The sequence below is a fragment of the Camelus dromedarius genome, chromosome 12 (assembly GCF_036321535.1).
Source record: "Camelus dromedarius isolate mCamDro1 chromosome 12, mCamDro1.pat, whole genome shotgun sequence".
In the NCBI taxonomy this organism is placed as follows: domain Eukaryota; kingdom Metazoa; phylum Chordata; class Mammalia; order Artiodactyla; family Camelidae; genus Camelus; species Camelus dromedarius.
This window is the reverse complement of record NC_087447.1, coordinates 1,430,535-1,449,638: the sequence shown is the minus strand read 5'-3', so window position 1 is coordinate 1,449,638 and position 19,104 is coordinate 1,430,535. Positions and strand designations below refer to the sequence as shown.

The 19,104-nt window shown below is 63.6% G+C and overlaps 1 protein-coding gene across 9 annotated transcripts; it reads right to left on the bottom strand.

Moving 5' to 3' along the window:
- Positions 1-1,664: 1,664 nt before the first annotated feature.
- On the bottom strand, positions 1,665-18,838 carry TNNT3 (troponin T3, fast skeletal type). Of its 9 annotated transcripts, none has more exons than XM_064491980.1 (17): positions 18,763-18,838; positions 15,786-15,817; positions 15,639-15,652; positions 15,127-15,144; positions 13,824-13,841; positions 13,622-13,663; positions 12,645-12,683; positions 12,416-12,430; positions 9,636-9,654; positions 7,023-7,068; positions 6,154-6,270; positions 5,984-6,061; positions 5,622-5,735; positions 5,417-5,526; positions 5,232-5,322; positions 4,130-4,170; positions 1,665-1,865 (listed from the first exon to the last, which is right to left on the bottom strand). In XM_064491980.1, exons 2-17 carry the CDS (start codon positions 15,800-15,802, stop codon positions 1,811-1,813), a joined length of 834 nt encoding a protein of 277 aa, XP_064348050.1. In that variant the 5' UTR covers positions 15,803-15,817; positions 18,763-18,838; the 3' UTR covers positions 1,665-1,810. The 9 variants fall into 9 exon arrangements, with proteins under 9 accessions (XP_064348050.1, XP_064348049.1, XP_064348051.1 ...); XM_064491979.1 differs by lacking the exon at positions 4,130-4,170 and adding an exon at positions 3,477-3,517; XM_064491981.1 differs by lacking the exons at positions 4,130-4,170; positions 12,416-12,430 and adding an exon at positions 3,477-3,517.
- Positions 18,839-19,104: the final 266 nt, after the last annotated feature.

The window sequence follows — 19,104 nt, the reverse complement described above, 5'->3', positions numbered from 1 at the left end:
GAACCAAGGCCTTCCCCGTTCGTATTTTATGTTCTTCTTCTCTTTGCCTCGGTTTTACTTTTTTGCCCCTTTCCTGACTTCTTGAATCTGATGTTTCGCTTATCACAAGTCTGGGTCTTCCACACCCTTCCCTACAGTGAAGCCCCCAGGCACCCCCCCACCGCGGGCCCTGCGGCCGCTGCCCCCCTTCCGCCCTGCCTTTTCCCGCCACGCTGCACCCCGGTTTCCTCTGTGACCCAACAACTGCCCAGAAGTAAGTCCCTGCATTTCTGAACATACGGCCAATGAACCACCTGAGCTTTTCTGGCTTGGCTGCGGAGGGGTGATCGTTTGGTGGGGACCCTCCTGTTAGAGCTTGAAATTAGCCTACATCCTTGTCTACACCCGCTCCTGAAGCGTTCCACACGCTGGCTCCAGTTTGGAGAAATGGCGTTCCATCCATGTCCCTCAGTCAAGCTTAACTGTCTGAATCTCGCCCCGGTGACTTCCACCCTCCTGACCCACCCACGACAGTGACATGTGCCTTAGATTCTTCCACAGGCACCCTGGGTCGTTCACCCCCGGGTGCTTCCACCATCCGTGACTCAGCCCATTCGCCTTGCATCTGCACAGTCCTGGCGTTCTGTCCCCATCCATGTGTGCTGACCGCGCCTCCCCAGGGCAGCCTTTGTCCTGTCACTTCTGTGCGATGTGGAGGGACGGTGCTAGGGGTTAGTGGACATCCCCCCGACCCCGTTTATTACATGAAGGGGCTCATCTTCAAATCACTGCGGGGAAGCAAGTTGGCTGAGCCACCGACTGCAAATAGCCCTGTCATGTGGGGGTGGGGACGCACACATGTTTATGGATGTTGGGGGATGGGTCCCTGAGAGGACAGGTGGGTGCTGGGGTGCGCACTGAGCGTGTGCACATGCCTTCTGGGGTCCCAGCACCCCACGGCAGACTGGACAGGATGCTCCCTACTTCCCACCCCCCGCCGTTCTGCAGAGCCTTCCCAGGGTGGTGGGGGGCGGGGGGTCGGTTCCGGACTCTGGCAGCTTCCTCCGTGAATACTTGGCTGTGCAAGGCTCTATGTCTTGATCCAATTTCTGTGATTTATATTTTCCGTAATTCTCTCCGGTCAGGACTTTCAGACTCCTTACACAGTGAGCACTGTGTTCTCGTGCAATATAGAAAGAAGGCTGTGCTGGCCGCGGCGTCGACTGCAGCGTGCGCGCTGCCCCTCTCCTGGGGACTTGGGTGCCTCCTGCCCCGTTTCTGGGGGACATGTGGAAAGGGCCCCACAGAGCCCCAGGCCCTGCTCCCGGACCCTCTGCAAAGGCCGGGCTCTGCTGCCCCAACCTCGCTTCAGAGCTGACTCAGGGGGCTGGGGGCTTCTCAGGGGAGCCTGGACCCCAGCGGAGGCAGAGACCCCAGTTTTGTGTGGGCTTGTGGGGTGAAGACAGAAGGGGATTCTAGGCGTGAAAGCCCATCGGCAGAAGTGGAGGGGCTGGCCGAGCCGGCGGGCGTCCGGGCCCAGCACCCGTGGCCTGCTGTTCTCCCGAGCCGACCCCTGAGACGAGCACCCGGTGCCCCTCGGCCCCGCGCTGCAGAGACGCCCCTGCCCCTCCCCCATCGGTCCCCCGCCCCCCCGTGACCCCATCCACGAGCCAGCGCACACCTGGTGGAGGGGGGTCTGCCAGCTTTATTCACAGACCCCAGGGGGTGAGGGCAGCGAGGACAGAGACTCGGGTGCTGGGGGGCGGGGGTCGGACACCGCCATGTGGGCTGCCCGGGCCGACGGTCTCTGCCCGGGGTGGTCTCTGCGGCTTTACTTCCAGCGCCCACCGACTTTGCCCTTGGGCGTGGTCCCGGCCTTCTTGCTGCTGCAATTGGGAAGCAAGTTGGTATTGAGCACTGTGGTGCCTGGGACCTGGCCAGCCCCTTCCCCAGCCTCCCCCGGTCCGCAGGCCCCTGACCGCGGCGCTCTGCCGGAGCAGGGGGCTGAGCGCCAGCCCAGCCGCCGTCACTCACCTGTGCCTGCCCGGCCGGGCCTGGGCGCCTTTGTGCTGAGGCAGTTAGTGAGGTTAAGGGGGTGGTGGCCCGAGCCTGGTCCACCGCCCCGCCCCTTCCCCACATGCAGGGCTTGGGGCACACGCAGCCATGAGACTGCAGGGGCCCCACTTTGGGCAGGTCTGAGCCCACCCGGAAAGCTGTCCCTGCTGGTGGTGACCATCTTCCCAGTCACTCTGGCCTGAAAAGAGCCTGTGCCCTGTGGGTCACAGCCGCCTGGGGCAGAGGGGCTGAGGCCACGGGCGGCTGTGGTCCTTTGCTCCAGGCCAGCAGTCTCAGCCCGATGGACTCGGGTCCTGGGAGGCCTCTGTCTTGCCTCAGAGTCTTGGCCCTTCGGCCACCAGTTAGAATTGGACCCTGGGATCAGGAGGTTCCCGACCCATCTGTCTAATTCTCTCTGCACACCAGCGAGCCAAGGGGGAGCTGGGTGGTGGGTTAGGGTGGAGTGATGGGAGGGTCAGAGCTCTTTTGGGACAACTTTGGGCTGGAATGGGCCCTGCAGCTCTCAAGACTGGCTCCAGGAGAAGGCCTGACGCTGGTGGCCGTGCCCACAGCCCGGCTCCTTCAGCAGGAGCCAGCCTGAGAACCCAAACACGCATGCACACACACATGCACATGCACGCACACCCTTTGCCGAATATCAGGTTCTCAAAGGAACCTGCAAAGACTCCAGCCCCGCCCATCGGGGCCCAGGAGGAGGGCGTGTCGCTTTTGCCAGTCCCTCCCTGCTCCCCAGGCAGGAGGAGCCCATCCCTGGGAGTAGCAAGGAGGCAGGGGCCAGTGGAAAAGAGGGAAAAACCCCATTAAATTTTCCAACTGCGAGCAGCCCTGGGGCCACGGCTCTCCTTGGTGCCTGCACCAGCTCAGCCCCTAGGCTCAGAGACAGAGCCTCAGAGTGGGCGCCACCTGAGCACAGGCTGTCCCAGCCCTTCCCAGCAACTGCTGTGATGGGCCCCCCACACCTCAGGGGTGATCATATGGCGGAGGGCTCCCTGTCTCGAGGAACAAGTGATTTCACCCAGGTCGCTCTCAGAGGAGCTGGTGACAAAGCCCAGGCCTCCAGCTTCCCTGTCCCAGGCCACCTTTGAGGTGACACGTTGCTGGGATGTCCAGGAGCCCAGTCTGGCTTTGCTGGGCCACTCTGGACCCGCCCAGAACCTCCCCGAATTGGGGCCTTCTGCCGGCCCTCCCCCAAATCTCAGGTCCTCCTGGGCTCTGTGGGGTGAGGGGAGAAAGGAGGCTGCGGTCCAGGGGTGCGGGGCCCCGACATGCTGGCTCAGGGCACCAGCCAGTTAGTCTTGTTACTGCTCTGCTGAGGGCTCTGGCCGCCGCCCAGGCCGAAACCACCGGGCCCCTGGTGGGTGGTGGCGGCTTTCCCGGGGGCCGTGTGCCCTGTGCAGAGCCGGGGCGGCGGGGCTACTCACTGCTTCTGGGCCTGGTCGATGCGGCTCCTGAGGTTGATGATCTGCAAACAACACAGATGGCTTACCTGCCGCGTCCAAGCAAGGCCGGGCCGGGCACTGGCCCTCGCAGGCCTCGGTGCTCTTACTGGGTCCTGGCTCCTCTGTTTGGAGGACACTGTCCCTTGGCCCTCAGGACCTGTGCCTCTGACTTGCTCTTGGTGGCCTGAGCTGGAGATCTGGGCTATGACACACAGCAGCCCGGATCTGGCCACTTACCTTCCAGCCTGCGCGGAGTGTGGGGCCGGGGGCAGGGGACGAGGTGGGCTTGCAAACAGAACCCCTGCCTCTGGTGGCCGCCAAGCTCAGAGCCCTGCGGCCCTCCTGCACCTCATGGCCCAGCTGCTCCCTCCTGCTGATGACCCGGGGGGAGGCTGGGGGAGGCTGGGGGAGGCGAGGCCTCTCCCCTGCCACCAACGAGGACAGCAGGTCAGCCTCAGAAGCCCCCAGGTTGCAGGCAGGGGGGAGGAGGCGGGGCAGGAGGAGCAGGAGGAAGGCCTCCATGGTCCCCGTGCCCCCTGCCACCAACACTCGCATCGACCTGGGTTTTCACCATGCGCGAGGCGGCCCGTGCATGAACACAAGAGTCTGGTCCAGGGTGGACTCCGGCTACTTACAACTTGGCCAGCATCTCCACTCTGGCCCGGACGTTCATGATCTAGAAAGACCAAGATGGTTATGGGGCTGGGTGGCTGGTGTTGGAGTCTTCGGGGCCCTGCCGGGCACTGGGCTAGCCTGGGCCAGGGCCCTTGTGGTTCCTGTAGCTCCCGGGGACCCACCGTGGGCCACGCACGGGGGTGTCGGGAGGCCTCGCGCCCCTGGCTCAGCCCTGTGGACCCGAGCCGGGCCAGTCCGGGCTCTGTGAAGGGGAGGCCACTTCTGAGGGCAGCATCCGCGGAGAGCAGTGCTGTTCCCCACGCCTGGCCCAGCAGCCTGCAGCGATGCACATGCCCCGTGGGTGGTCCTGGAGGGTATAGTCCTCCTTCAGGGGAGGAAATTGAGGCACAGAGGACCAGGAAATGTGCCCAAGGGCACAGAGCTCCTGGGAAGGGCAAAGTTTCACTCGGCTGTCAGTACTGGTCACCAGCACCCTCTGCTTCAGTGGCTGGTAGGGGAAGCTGGGAGAGGTGCCCAGTGTGGAGGGGCCTCCCTGGGCACCTGGAAGAGTGTGAGGGGTGGGCACCACACCTTTGATGACCAGGCTGGAGGTGCCTGTGTTTCACGCAGCGGCAGGGGAGTCACCAGGACTGGTGCCCTCTCCCCAAGCCCATGTGGACGCTGAGGGACCGTGTCTGCACAGGGCTGCTGTCCTGAGTTGTGAGCCCCGCTCAGGGACTCCTGGCGTCCACCCCCAGGGTGCACAATCTGCACCCCTACCCCCGCAGCTGCCAGTGGGGTCGGACAGTGCCCTCAATCTGCTCCGCGCTCGGGGCCCTCCAGGGCGGTTAGGGACTGGACTTGGGTTTGCAGAGGAGACTGTGAGGGGAGGACACCCCACCCCAGAGATGCTCAGTGCCACCCCGGGTGGGCGTGGGATGCAGGTGTCCTGCCAGCCCCGATGGTGCTCTGCCCCGCCACCCCTCCCGCCAGCCCTGGGAGCAGGGGCTGATGGCGGCCTGTGGGATGCTCAGCCACGGTCCCCACAGGACAGGGGCCTGAGCCGGGGTCCGGGGCCCAGGGATGGCCGCCAGTGCGGTGAGGCTGGGGCGCCGCACTCACGTCGTATTTCTGGCGTTTCAGCTTCTCCCCCAACTCGAACTTCTCAGTCTCCAGCTTGTGCAGGGATTCCCAGAGCTCCCTGGCCTTGTCCCTGGGGAGCAGGAGTGGCAAAGGGCAGGCTTGCTGCTCAGCCGGGAGGCGGGGAGGCGGGGAGGCGGGGAGGGAGCCTTCGGGCGGGGCCTCACCTCAGCTTGTCGTCGCCCAGGTGATCGATGTTGAGGGGCTTCCGCCGCTCCGCCAGGACCTTCTTCTTCATCTCCCGGGCCGTCTGCTTCTTGCCTCTCTTCTGGTCGGCCTGAGGGGTACCGCGCAGGGTGTGATGCGACAGCCGGGGGCGGGGCCACAGCCTGGCGCCCCGCGCCCCGCGCCCCGTGTCCCGCGCCGCCGCACCTTGGCCAGGTAGCTGCTGTAGTTGGCGCCCATGGAGGACAGAGCCTTCTTCTTCTTCAGGTCGTCCTCCGCCCTCCTCTTGGCCTCCTCCTCCTCCCGACGGGCCTTCTCCTCCTGCGGAGACCCCGGCCCCAGACCTCAGGGCTGCCCTCACTGGGCAGGTGTTGAGGACCCGCCTGGCCTTGGAAGCTTCCAGAAGCTCCAGGTCCTGGCCTGGGTCTGCCCTCTTGCAGGGGCTCAGCCGGGGCCTCTGGCCCCTGGCCCAGCTCAAGGGGAAGCTTGGAGAAGGGCGGGCAGACAGAGCACCTGGTGCTTCTGGGGCTCGGGGTCTGGGGCGGTTGGGGGGGGGGGCCCAGCCTCACCGCCAGCCGGTTCTGGCGCTCCCGCTCCTTCTCAGCCCGGATCCTCTGCTGCTCTGCTCTCTCCGCACGGCGCTTCTCCTGCGGCCGGAGGAGCAGGTCAGCCAGCCCTGACGACGCCCACCGCATCGGGGGTCCGCCTGCCCCGCCTCGGCCCGGAGCTGCCCACTCACGATTCTCTCCTTGAGTGCGACCAGCTCCTCCTCCTCCTTCTTCCGAGCCTCGAAGTGGCTGTCGATAAGCGCCTGCAGCTCCATGAGGTCTTTGTTCTGACGCTTCTTCTGGATGTCCTGTGGCGGGAGAGCCGCGTCATCCCCACGCCTCCTCTGGAGGCCCTGGCCCTCCTGGTGGCACCTTTCTGTGCTCCAGCCGGGAGCCCTGACCCACCTGGCTGCCAGGACAGCTGAGAGCGGCAAGGGACCTTTTGGCCTTGCCTTGTCCCTGCAGCTCCCTCCTGGGGGCTAGGGGCTGCCTGATCCCTTAGCCACAGGGTAGGAATGGTGCCCTCCCTGTGAGTGACTCTGGGCCCTGCACAGCCCTGAGGTCGGTTGTCAGCCCCTGGGATGGGCGGTCTCCGACTTGGCCTTGCTGTTGTGCTCAGAGATGCCCTGAATGGACCAGGCAGAGAGGAAGCTGGGGAGCGAGACAGTCTGTGGGATATACAGATGGAGAAGTGGGTGAATGGATGGGTGACTGGGCAGACGGATGGATGATGATGGATGGATGGGTGAGTTGTTGGCTGGGTGGGTGGTTGGATGGGTGGATGGATAAGTGGATGTATGAGTGGTTGGATGGGTGGGTGGGTGGAGGAAAGGACCGATCAGTGGATGGAGGATGGATGGAAGGATGAAGGAGGAGGAAGGAAGAGTGGCATCTATCACTGGGGGAGTTTCCTCCGGTCCAGAGATGAACTAAAGCAGAACTGCATAGTACCAGGAAGCCCTGCTCTAGAGGAGATGGTCTGCTCAGGATTAGCCTGGAGCCTGAAGGCTGGGGGCTGGTTGGAGGGGACACCATGTTGATCTGGGCTCCATAAACTTACATCAAAGTCTACTTTCTCCCCTTCTGGGATCTTAGGAGCAGTGAGTCTGGAAAAGAGCGAGAGACTTGTGAATGGAGACAAGAGGGGACCCCACCAGGACAGTGGGCCTGGCCCGCACCGGCCTGACCCCCTACGCTCTCCCCTGGCACTAGGCGTGACCTTTGCTCTTATCAGAGGGGTAACTCACTGTCCCCAGAGTGGCTTGACCCTTAGAGAAGTTTTCAACCTCTTAGCGTCCCTCTGTTTTGCCAACTTTTGGACCTCGCAAGGGCTGTGTCACCCCTGTCTGTCCAGGAAGGGCAGCCTTGGTTTCTTTCTCAAACAAATAAACAAATGCAGCTAGGGCCTGACTGGGAGGCAGGGTGGGCACCGCAGCCTCTCAGGGCCTTTGGCCTCTGCGTCAGGAGCCGCCGTCTCAAGTGATCCTGTGCATTTATTTGGCTCCTCTCTGAAGTTTCTTTCTGGGGACCCAAAGGAAGGGGCTCTGGGCAGGAAGCACCTTGGAGAAGAAATAAGACTCGCACCCCCAGATCTGGCACCCCGAGTCCAGCTGCTGCAGCCACGGCGACCGGCGCCCTCCCACCAGAACATTCCAGATGAGCAAGGAGCTCAAACAGCGACATAACAATTTCTTAAGACAAGCCGTAGGGGAAAGGGGAGCCGAATGTGGACCAGAACGTCCTGCACAGGGAGAGGTGGCCAGGTGACCCCAGGCAAACGAAAAGCTGATGGATGTGGAAACAGGCAAAACTTGAAGCGGGGAGAGAGAGAGAGGGAAAAAAAACCAGACTAGAAAAATATTTTCAGCAAACACAGAGAAGACTTATATCCTTATGCAAACCGATGATTAAGAAAACCCTGAGACGCCTCCGCTGTCAGATAAATGGGCCGAGGGCATAAGCTAGCAGCTCCCCCAGAAGAAAGAGTGCCAGTCAGCAGGCGCGGGAGAGGCCCGCGCAGCAGCGCAGGAATGCAAAGGAAAACAGCCGGAGAGGCCGTTTCTCATCCAGCCGTCAGGGGCCGCGCGGTGCAGGCACGAGCGGGCCGGCAGCGCGGCGCGCAGACCGCGCTGGCCGCCCTCGCCGAAGCCATTTGGATGTCAAAAGCCTTAAGAACACTCCTCCTCTTTGACCCAGTAATTCCAGTTCTGGGAATGCGGCCTAGGGAAATAACCCGAAGGACAGAAAATGCTTTCCATCTAGCGTTATTTATGATAGTAAAATATGGGGGAAAGCCTTAATATCCTGCAATAGAGGAATGGTTAGGAAAATTATGGTTTGTCCAATTGATGGAATATTATGTGGCCATTCAAAATATTTAAGAAGACTATGTAAAAACATGGAAAAATACTTAGGAACAGCGCTGCATTAGAAAAAAAAAAAAGCAGAATTCAAGGCTGTATAGACAGTCCCATGTTTGAAAAACAGCTCAGAGTTTCAGTCTTTTTTTCCCGAGCCCTGTGCATGGAAAAAGAGTAGGAAGAAATAAGTCTTTTTACTTCTTTCTACTCCTTTCCGCGGTCTGGCTGGCGGGGTGGAGAGTTATGGATGATTTTTTTTTCATTGGACTTTCACGTATTTTCCAAATTTTCTTTAATGAGGTGTTTTATTTTCATAATGAAAACACAAACAGTTTTTTTTTTAAAACTAGAAAATATCTTGTGACCTGGCAGCTTTCTTTAAGATTGCTGAAAAATAAGGGGCAACGGCTGGAAATGTGCTGGCCACACCTTCACATGGCCCCGGTCCCCTCGGGAGGGCTGGGCTTCCCCCAGGTGGGAGCGGACCCGGGGCGTGGGCGGGCTCGCACTCATGTTCCGTCACGTGGGGCGCGAACACAGCCCCGGATGCTCCACGGGACGGGGTAGGGGGGATCGTGTGCGACGCGCTGTGGGCTTGTGAGTGTTTATCAGAAGCAGAAAAGCCAGGATAGTCGGATCAAAACCAGAAACCTCCGAACAACACCCGAGTGGGTAAAAACGAGGGAAAGAAAGAGCCTCTGAGCAGGGATGGTGCCCCCAGAGGGTGTCGTGGCTCCTGCCCAGGTTCTGTTCGGACGCGCCCTCCAACACCCCGCTTCCACGCTTGGTTCACGTCCGGAGGGACAGCACAGCCGGGTGCGGCAAGGGCCAGAGAGGGCAGGGGAGAGCTCCGTGGGCCTCCCTCTCTCTGCCCCACCTCCCCCGGCTTCCCTCCTCCGCCCGCAGCCTCCTCCTGCAGGAAGCCTTCCTTGGATGAACTGGATGAACTGGGGCAGTGCCTTGCCCGACGAGACCTCCAGAGTCCCCGGGGGAAGTACCAGGTGACTTCTGATCCCCGCCTGTAGGGGGGCACCAGCTGCCCCCAGTAATCACATTCTCATCGTGTGCCTCTCAGAACTCCAGAGCCTCAGCCACCACATCAAGGAGCCGAGGAGCAGCTCTGTCTCTCAGGGGCTGGGTCCCCAGAGCCTAGGACGCTGCTTTCCTTGAGGTGCCGGGGGCCCAGCCTTGGGGGTACTGGCTCCCCAGTGACCTCGGCCCTATCCAGCCTGCTCACTCTGGCCTCTCCTCCAAGCACCGGCTCCAGGCCCACCCAGCCCGCCCGGCCCGCCCGGCATCCAGCCCACACTCACCTGGGTCTCGGCTTCTCCTCTGGTCAGCACAGCGCCGGCGCGGGGAGAGCGGGATGGGGAGAGAGACCAGGTGAGACGGGAGCCAGCTCCTGTCTGCAGTCCCCTGGGGGCACCTAGCGGGGGGCTTCCTGGGCTTGGCCAGCAGGGCGATCTGCCTCTCCAGCTGAGCCCCTCACCCCTCTCCCCACCCTCCAGGAGCCAGTGGGTCTTGTCCCCGCCCCAGGGCCCATGGAAGTCCTGGTGGAGTCTACGGAGCAGTGCTGGGTGAGGGGCCCAGGACGCTGGAGCGAGAGGGAGGGCTCTAAGGAGGAAGAGATGGAAGCTCCAAGCAGCGTCCTGGGGGCAGGAAGGCAAGAGAGGAAGACCAGAGGTGCGGAGGGAGGGGGAGTAGAGATGGGGGGAGGGAGGAGCACCCCCAGCCCAGGCTCCCTGGCCGCTGGCTGGTCTCCACTGACCATCCCACCCTGGTGTCGGGCAGAAGCTTGGAAACAGGCAGTGCCTGTGAGGCCCTGGCAGCCAAGCCCACGGCAGACGCAGCGCGAAGCAGCAAGGCCCAGCCCTCGGGGCCCCGGTGCCCAGAGACGAGGAGGACAGACAGGTGGACAGGCGGGCGAGGGAGAGGGATGGAGAGCCCGCGGGATGGCCCTGGGCAGGCAGGTCCTCTCGTCTCAGGGCCTGTCAGGACACAGCCTGAGTGCTGCCGCCAAGGGACCCCTTACCTTCCTCCTCCTCCTCCTCTGCATCTTCGGGGCGTAAGCGCACATGCAAGAGAAGAGCGCGAGGCCGCAGGGAGCGTCAGGGGCGTGAGCGGGGGCCCAGCCAGGGGACACACCCAGACCCCCTCTTGCCTGGGTGCACGTTGACCTGGCCCCGTTTGCGGCCCCAGCTGAGAGCCAGAGAATCTCTGTCTGGGGAGGGTCTGGAGGGGCCGTGGGCCCAGGAGGGCCTGGGAGAGCCCGCCCCACCCAGGAGGCCTGGTGCTGGCTGGAGGGCGCAGGGGCCTGTGAGCGCTGGCCCCTGGCTTCTTTGAATCTTTCTGCGGGGGGCACGCAGTCCTGGGGACCTGACACCTGGGTTTTGCTGAGTTGGAACCCAGCGGGTCTGGGACAGTTAGGTTCATAAAGTCTTGTTAGTCCCGGTCACAGGCCGTGGGGGTGCAGGGAGCCCTCAGGCTGAGCCCTGAGGCCCGGCTCCCAGCCGCCCTAGGGAGCCTGCCCTGACACTGAAGAGGCTTCTCTCCTGGAGGCTGCACAGGCCTCCTCTGCCTCTCCCGCCGCCACCCCATGGGGCTGGCCTTGTGACCAGAGGCCTGTCTGAACTGTAGCCTTCAGACCTGAGACCCCACCTGCCTGGGGTAACCTGGCTGCCCTCACGTAGGGGCTACGTCCTTTGACCCTCCTGGCCTTCCCTGGGCCCTGGGGAAGTCCTGGCTGGCTCAGGGTCTGCGGCAGGACTGGCTGTGCCTAACCTCCTAACCCCCGCCCCCAGCCCCTGCTCCAGGACCTTCGGTGGTGATGGCAGGGCAGTCCACATGGAAGACCCTCAGCCTGTCTGGCCTTGCCCCAGGCCTGCCCCAAGTGGGCAGGGAGGGTGGCATCCCCAGCCCTCAGCCATGCTCTGGGCAGGGTCTCCCCTCGAGCCCCCTCAGCTGCACACCACTCCCACCAACATCCCCTGCACCTAGGGGGCTGAGGGACACAGGGGACTCTGGGAACTGATGCTTGGGGAGGGAGTGGTGGGGAGCCAAACGCTGTGGGATGATGGGACCCCACGGCTAAGCTCCCCTAGGCAGAGGGCAAGCAGACAGCGGCCTCGCCTCTCCACACCCCCTCTGTCTATCTGTCTGTCTGTCTGTCTGTGGGCCTCAGGGCTGGCTCCAGGGTGTCCTGGTAACTTTGCAGCCGGCACCATCCCTCCCTGGACCCTCGTTCCTCGTTCCTGTGAGGCCCCGCACCCGCCACCCAGCCCTGGGGCCCGGCACATCCCGTTCCACAGGGGACCTTGCTAAGGTCAGAGAAGGGAAAACACTTTGGGGTCGTGCTAGGGGTTCAGGCCCAGCTGGGAGGCCGCCTGCAGCCCCTTGAGGAATCGTGTGACTCCCCGGCTTGAGCCCTGACCTCCACCCCAGAGCACAGCCAGCCCCACTGCAGGAAAGCCAGGCCCACCCAGGAGCCTCCTCACGCCAAGTGTGTCTTGCTCCCGCCCAGGAGATGGGGGGAATGCTGGGGCCTGACTGCTCGTTTGCACACAAGGCTCCCTGCTGTTCCAGGTCCCCCACGTCCCCCCCTCAACCTCAGCCTGACCTTCTGTTTCACCCCACTTACCTCTCCACCCTTCCTGCAGCAACCCCTCCTTCCTTCTCTCTGGCTTGCTGTCTGGGGCAGGGCAGGGGCCACCTGCCTTGCCTCTCCCCCTCGGCTTTTCTCCATCCCACCCCGGTGGATCCAGAGGGTCCTAGTGGACCCCAGCACCATCCTCCAGAGGCCTGTACCCCTCTCAGGCCCTACACTCAGCTCCGTGCTTGGTCTCAAGTCTGGTCACCCCCCACCTTCCTGCTGGTGGTCCGGGAAGGGCCTTGTCCCCTCATCCCTGAAAGCTCACCTGCATGATGGGGACAGGAGACCCGCACCCCAGCAGCCAGTCCTGCCTGAGCCGGCACCCCAGGCCTACCCTGTCCCCAGCCTGTCCCTACCCCATAGGAATGGTGGCGAGAGTCATGCAGGGCGGGAAGAGGCGTCAGGGCTCAGGAACTGGCGGGGGGCCGGGGGCAGTGAGTGTACCTTCTTGGACTTCCTCTGCAGAAGCCGCGCCATGGAGGGGGAGGGGGGAAGAGAGAACCAGTGTGAACCTCGGGGCAGAGATGGGGGCAGGGGGGGCAGCAGGCGAGCAGAACCACGTGTGAGTGGGTTACACGCCCCCTTTTTCCTTCTGGGCCAGGCTGCCAGTTCACACCCACACACGGCCACGTGTGCACACGCGCCCTTACGGGACTGAAGACATGGCACATACCTGGTTCATGAACTTCATGAACTTCATGAACTTCATGGGCTAAGGAGCGCCATGGAGCAAGGCAACACGCGGGTCAGAGGTCAAAGGAGAAAGGATCCGAGGTTAAAGGAAACAGCCGGTCACCCCGGAGGGGTCGGCGGCCGAGGCCGAGGGGTGGGGAGCATGCGGGGAGTGAGCAAGACACAGTCAGTGCTGGCCGGGGCCGCTGCCCCCGTCCTGTCCCTGCCCCACGCTGGGGAAACTGAGGCTCTTGCTTCTGCTGTGAACATCACTGCTGTCCTGGGGACGTCAGCTCCGTGGCTTCCTCTGCCGCCTCCCCCTTCCCGCCTCCCACAGGCCCCTAGGAAGGACTCCACACGGAAGCCTGGAGGTCCGCACGCAGGGCTGCAGCCTGGTGGGTTGGCACCTGGGCCCAGAAGGGCAGGGCCTGCCGCCCAGGAAGCCTGGAGGACGCCCTGCTTCTAGTAGCCCCAGAGCGGGACACACTCCCTTCTCTCTCCTAGCCTGCGAGAAGGTCCGCGTGGCCCCAGACGTCGGCTGCTCCGTCCACTGATCCAAGCACGGGGCTCCTGAACCTTACATGGTCCACCCGGACCCCGAGGAGGGAGCCCACTGGGGCAGGCTGGAGAGGTGGCCAGGGGGCTCTCAGTTACCCTCCCTGGGGCGGGAGGCTGGGTTCAGGGACGTCCCGGGACCGCTAGGTCTACATCTGGTCCAGCCGTCCCCCCCCCCGTGGACCCACCCTCCCGGTGCCGGGGATGGGTGACCTCTGTCTGCAGCGCAGCCCATGTTGGTGGTGCTGGACCTTGAGGGGCCCCCTCTCTGGTCAAGCATTGGCCTTGGTTAGTGGGTTAGGTGGAGGCCACATGTGGGGGCCCTTCGGCTGGCTGGCCCCCCGCTGTCCTTGCCCTCCCCAACCCTGGCTCCCAGCCAGCCCCGGGCCCCACATGGGGACCAGAAGTCCTGGGTCCTCATACCTTCCTCATGGACTTCATGGACTTCTGCAGGTGGAGGGGGCGCTGGGCGTGCAGGTGGCAGGAGGAGAGAGGACAGGTTATGCCAGGAGCACACGGCACGTCCTCAGAGGGGGTGGGGGGCAGGCAGGGGTCACCACGAGGGCCAGTGGGGCAGAAGGGCTGGAATGTGCTTGCAGGGGCCGGCGTCCTGGACCCCTCTTACCTTCCTCCTGGGCCTCTTCTGAGGTGGGAGCCGGAGAAACAGGAGGGAAAGAGGAAACAAGGTGTTAGAGGGCCACACCCAGGCGGCGGGGAAGGAGGCGGCCCTGGGGGGAGGTGCACCCAGAGCTCCAGGGGCCAGGGAAGGCTGGGTCCTGCACCCCAGCCAGGCGGCAAGCCTGCGGGGCCTCTGAGACCTCAGGGCCTTGGCCCCGTCTCTGCCAAGCGTGACCTCCTCCCTGGCCCTGGGGGTCTCTGAGCCCCGTACCCCTCGTGGGGGAGCTTGCCCTGGACTGCGACGTCTGTGCATGGAAGGGTCTAGCTAAGTCTGACTCCAAAGGGGACGGAAGTGCGGAAGGGACGAAGTCATGTTAGGGGAGACCCCCAGGAGATGCAGGGGCGTCCCACGTGGGCCTGAAGGCCGGCCTCGGAGGACCCTGCCCGTCAGCCCCGTCACCTTCCCCAGGGAAGGGCGGCTCCCAGGATCATGGCTCCCTCTCAAAGACATCTTTCCACCTTTTCAGCGTAAAAAGAACTGTTTTGCTCACGTTGTTAGGGCAGCCAATTGTTTTCAAATCTTTTCAAAACCTAGTGCCCAGCATACCCCGCAGGAGAGCCCTGCCTGGTGAAGTTCGTGAGAGCCTTCCTGCGCCTGAGTGGGTGCCAGGGGCCGCACTCAGGCTCCCGTCCGGCCTGAGAACTGCCCGTGTGCACCCTCCCCAGGTGCAGAGGCTCCCTCGCTCCCACGCCTGTCTGGGCACCACAGGGAGGCTGCCGCAGACGCCAGGCGCAGACACCGGGCGCAGGGAGGGGTCTCCAGCTCGGCCTGGAGGTCATTGCTCCGGAAGGGGAGGGGAGGCATGCTGAGAGAGACAGAGACAGAGATGGACAGATGGAGACAGAGACAGGAAGAGAGATGCAAAGAGGCAGAGACAAAGATGGAGAGAGAGACAGAGATGCTGGGAGGCAGGCAGGACCTCCACACCCACACTTGGTATTAAGAGGTGAGAGTCTGAACAACCAAATCCCAGCTAACTGCACGCACCAGGGACACGTGAGATTATTATGTATACAGAATACATAATAACATAAAAAGTATTAATGAACGATTAATGAGTGTTCTCGAGGCAGACAGTTAGGGGTGATGGCAGATGGGAATTAAGGATGAGGAAGGTGGATGGTTAATTGGTGAGCTGGGAGGCCAGAGGCCCTGTGGGGATGAGGCTGGGAATACAGAACAGGACAGGAAGAGGCTGGGTCAGGGAGGTCTGGGGCGGGTGGGGCACTTCTGGGACTGCCCGAGTTACCTTCCTCCTCGTACTCTTCTGCAGGGGGTAGAACAAAGGAGAGGAGCCAGTTAGAGGGCGACCCGGGGGCCAGCCTCGAAGGGGAGGAGGGAGGGGGCCGGTATGCCCCATCCCCGACCGTCAGGGATGGGGACCCTAGAGAAGGGGACAGGGAGGAGGAGGAGGCTCTGGCCATGCCAGCGGCTCGTGGGGACGGGTGTGAGCCACGGGTGCTGCGGTCCTACGGTGGGGACCATGGCAGCGACTGGCCAGGCCTGGGGTCCGCCTGGACAGCTTTGCAGTGCGGAGCACGGTGTGCGGACAGGTGGGACTGCACTTGAGGACCTGCCTTTAGAGAAGGGAAGCGCAAGGCTCGGGAACCCCATTTACAGTGAGGAGTCGATCTAGACATGGCAGATCTGGGGCTTCCAGCCGGGGTGCGGGAAGCGCCGTCAGCAGTTGGAGAGCCCGTCCCCAACCGGGTTTTCTGCCTAGAGGCTGACGCACAGACGGAAAGTAGCTTTCACACTTACCCTCGACGTGCTCACTGTGGGGGAGAGAGGGGGAGAGGGAGAGGGGTCAGGGGGCTTCTCTCAGCGGGGGTGTGACAAACACCAGAGGGGCCTCCGGCCGCCGGGCACAGCCGAGGTCCAGGGGCCCCGAGGCGGGCAGGTACTCACACTTCCTCGTCCGACATGGTGGGAGGGTGTTTCTGCAGGGGGAGGGGAGGCCAGGACAAGAGTTAGAAGTTGCCTTGGCCTAGAAGTAATGCAGTGGGGGGAATGGCCTCTTGGCGCTGGGCTGGGAGGGGCCGCCGTGGACAAGGGCCGAGGGCCAGCTCTCCGGCCTCGGGCGGGCCCACTCCTGCTCTCGGGGCCTCCTCATCAGGCCGTCTGGCTTCTTCCAAGGCCCCAGGCCCCCCGCCCCCCAGCCCTCCTCGCCCCAGATCTGATCCCACTCCGCCCCCCTTCCTGCCCTGGCTCCAGCCTGGAGCTTGGAATCCCGAGCTTGGACGGGATGCTGAAAGGTCGTGGCAGGGCAGGCCTCCTCTCCCCAGCATTCCCCGAGAAGGGCCGTTCAGAAGGCACGGTCCTCGTCCAGGCTGGGGAGGGCCCAGCCGGCTGCTCTGGGTCGTGGAGAGGTCCCCCTCACGTTGCCTTCCAACCTGCCTCTTGGGGTATCTGCCCTTGGGCCTCTGTGTGGGGCTCCCAGGGAGACCCTGGATCACAGAGCCCCACTCTCCCAGAGGGGCACCCGGGCCTTCCCTGGCCTTCCCGGCCTCCTGACTGGCTGAAGGCTTCCTGCAAGGGCCCTGTGTCCTCTCCCGGGAGGGCCCTGGGACCCCCTGGGGCCCCTCGGGGCCCTGTGCAGAGCCCTCTTCCCTGAGTCACAAGAAGCACAAGCCGTTCCGCACCCCCGGCCCCCCGAGATCACGGCGACGGGGTCTGGGCTGCTTCTCCGTGCATCCCCAGCCTGGTGCCCGTCAAGCCTGCGTGGGCGCCCTGACCCTCCCTCAGCCCGCTTTCCCAGGCCACGTGGGTGCTCTTGGATTTGTCAGCATCTGCAGGGAAGCTCTGTGCCCGGGCCTGGCTGCACACGTCCAGGTGCGGCCGGCGCCAGGCCAGCTCGCTTGGGGACTGTCTGTCCGTGAGCTGGCCACCGCGCACTCCTGAGGCGGCCGGGGCCTGGGAGCGCTCCGAGCAGCTGCAGCAGAATGTTGGCCCAGGGTTTTGAGAACCAGAGTTCACGACAGCATGCTATGGCTTACTTGAAGACAATAGCTGTGGCCCCCCACCCCTGGGGGCTCCGTGCGAGAAAAACACAAGTTCATCATCTAAACACGTGTCCACAGCACGTTGCTAAGGCGGGAGCAGCGTTCCAGAGCCCCGGGCAAGAATGTTGATTTTCCCAGAGCAATTTAAGCTCCATGCAAAATCAGCCAGTGGATCTCGGCTAACCCCTCCAGGAAGCCAGGCAGCCCTTTCCCATCCCAAAGCCTCTTCCTGAGACTCTGCTGCCCCCTCAGGTGACAGCCTCCGGCCCTGACTACAGCTGGGGTCTCCCTGCTCCTTGGCCCAGACCCTCCTGGTGGCCCTGCCCCTGCCCAGGCTCCTCTCTCAGGAGCCCGGCCCTCCCCGTGCTGTGCCCACCTTGCACGCTGGAGCGGCCCGACACCTGTCAGCCTCCTTGAGAGGGGCGGTCATGGCCTGTGTCCAGGGCTGGGTTATTTTTAAGGAGCTAGTGACAGCTGAGGTGTCCAGAAATAGGCACCCAAAATAGCCAAGACACCTCTGCCCAGAAACCCAAGATGGCAGGAGGGGGACTGGGAAGGCGGCCGCCTGCTCAGGTCTTGGCCTGGCCTCCCTGACAGCCCCTCCGGTGACCCTGCAGGTCTCTCAGGCCCTGGCCCCCCATCTCGGCCTCCTGTCTTCTGCACCCGAAGGCGACACACAGGTGGGCTCCCACAGCCCCAGGTGGGGTTGCTCTGTGTCCCCGCCCCCACCCCCACCCTGCTCTGTCTGTCAGGGAGAGGCCCAGGGTGGGGTGTGCCTGGGGGCAGGGTGGCATTCGACAGCTGAGAAGGAAACCAGTTGTCCAGTTAGCATTCTGCCCGCAGAGGGGCCGTTGTCAAAACAGCCTCTGAGGTCACCACTCCTTGAGGACACCCCGTCCTTCCTTCCCAAGTGACAAGATGGGGGCAGGGAGGCAGAAGGCCCTGCCACTGTGGGCCCCTGACCACTTGGCAGTGGCTCCTGGGCCGTCTCCTCCCAGAATGGTCGAGGGCACTCAAAAGGAGCCACCCGGTGAGAGCGCCCCATCCCGTGACGTCAGGAGGGGCAGCGGAGCCCTGATCCCAAGGGGCCAGGAGCTCAGGCAGGGCCTCTTGGGAGCACGTGCTCCTCCGGCTCAGGAGGTGGGACCCGTCTTTTCAGGCCGGCAGCACCGACGCCCAGCTCCTCGCTCCTCCCTCTGGCCTGCCCCGAGCCCAGGCGCTGCCCACTCCAGTGCTTGAGCCCTAGGCACTGCCACCAGGCTGCAGGGTCCCAGCCACCCCTCCCCACAGGCCAATCACGGGGTGAGTCACACCAGCCCCATCTTAGGTTCTGTCTTTACAGATGGCGGCATTGGAGGCAGTGGCCACTGGATGGAGAGCCCCAGCCTCCTGGGAGGAGCTAGCCAGGTGCCCCTCAGCTTAGCAGAGCCCTGTGGAAGGGCCCAGACAGGCCGGGAAGGCCAGGCACGGCAGCTCCCGCACCGCAGGAGGCCCTGAAGCCTGGGCCACGCCACTAGCAGGGCTCCTTGTCTCACATCCTCACCTCTCTCCAGCCGTCTGCCTGGGGACCGCCCCCCTCATCCCTGGGCCTCCCAGAAGCCCCGTTCTGCCTCCCCTCCGGCCTCCCTGCCCCTGTGCTCTGGTCTGGAATGGCTTTGTCCACATCCGATGTTCAGAGAACATCGCCCCACAACGCCAGCACCCCAGACCTCGGCACCCTGTGGGGCCTTCCTGGGTTCTCTGAGAAGCAGTGGTTGGAGCTGAGGGGATGGGAATGACAGCATCCTGGAAGAGCTGCACCCTGGGGCCCAGAAGGGGCCGAGGCCAGCCAGCACCCAGCAGGCCCCTCCCAGCCCTGGGCGGCCGCTCTCAGCTGTACTGACCTGCGGCTGGGTCTAGAGAGACGGGCAGGAGCTCCCTGTGGACAGGACCGGCTCAGGCACTGCCCGCTCGGCCTCACACCCTCATGTTATAGTGACATTTGATCTTTCCCAGCAGCCCATTGGCCAGGGGCTGGGTGGCCGGGCGCGTGGGGCGGGCAGGTGGGAAGGGGCCGTGCTGTGAGGCCCCTTACCAAGTATAGGAATAGCAGGGGAGGAAACCCAAGGAGGCAAGGATGGGGGGAACGTGTCTGGAGAAGGAGGCGACGTCCACCCTCCTCCCCCAGGAAGTGTCAGCTTCTATTTTTACTCCCTCGACAGCGGGCACACTCTTGACGGACTGAG

Coding starts and splice junctions, on each gene's coding strand:
- TNNT3 (XM_064491980.1), bottom strand. Junction 5,736..5,983: donor AGCGCCAGAACCGGCTGGCG/GTGAGGCTGGGC, acceptor GGGTCTCCGCAG/GAGGAGAAGGCCCGTCGGGA. Junction 5,323..5,416: donor CTGGGCGACGACAAGCTGAG/GTGAGGCCCCGC, acceptor CCTGCTCCCCAG/GGACAAGGCCAGGGAGCTCT.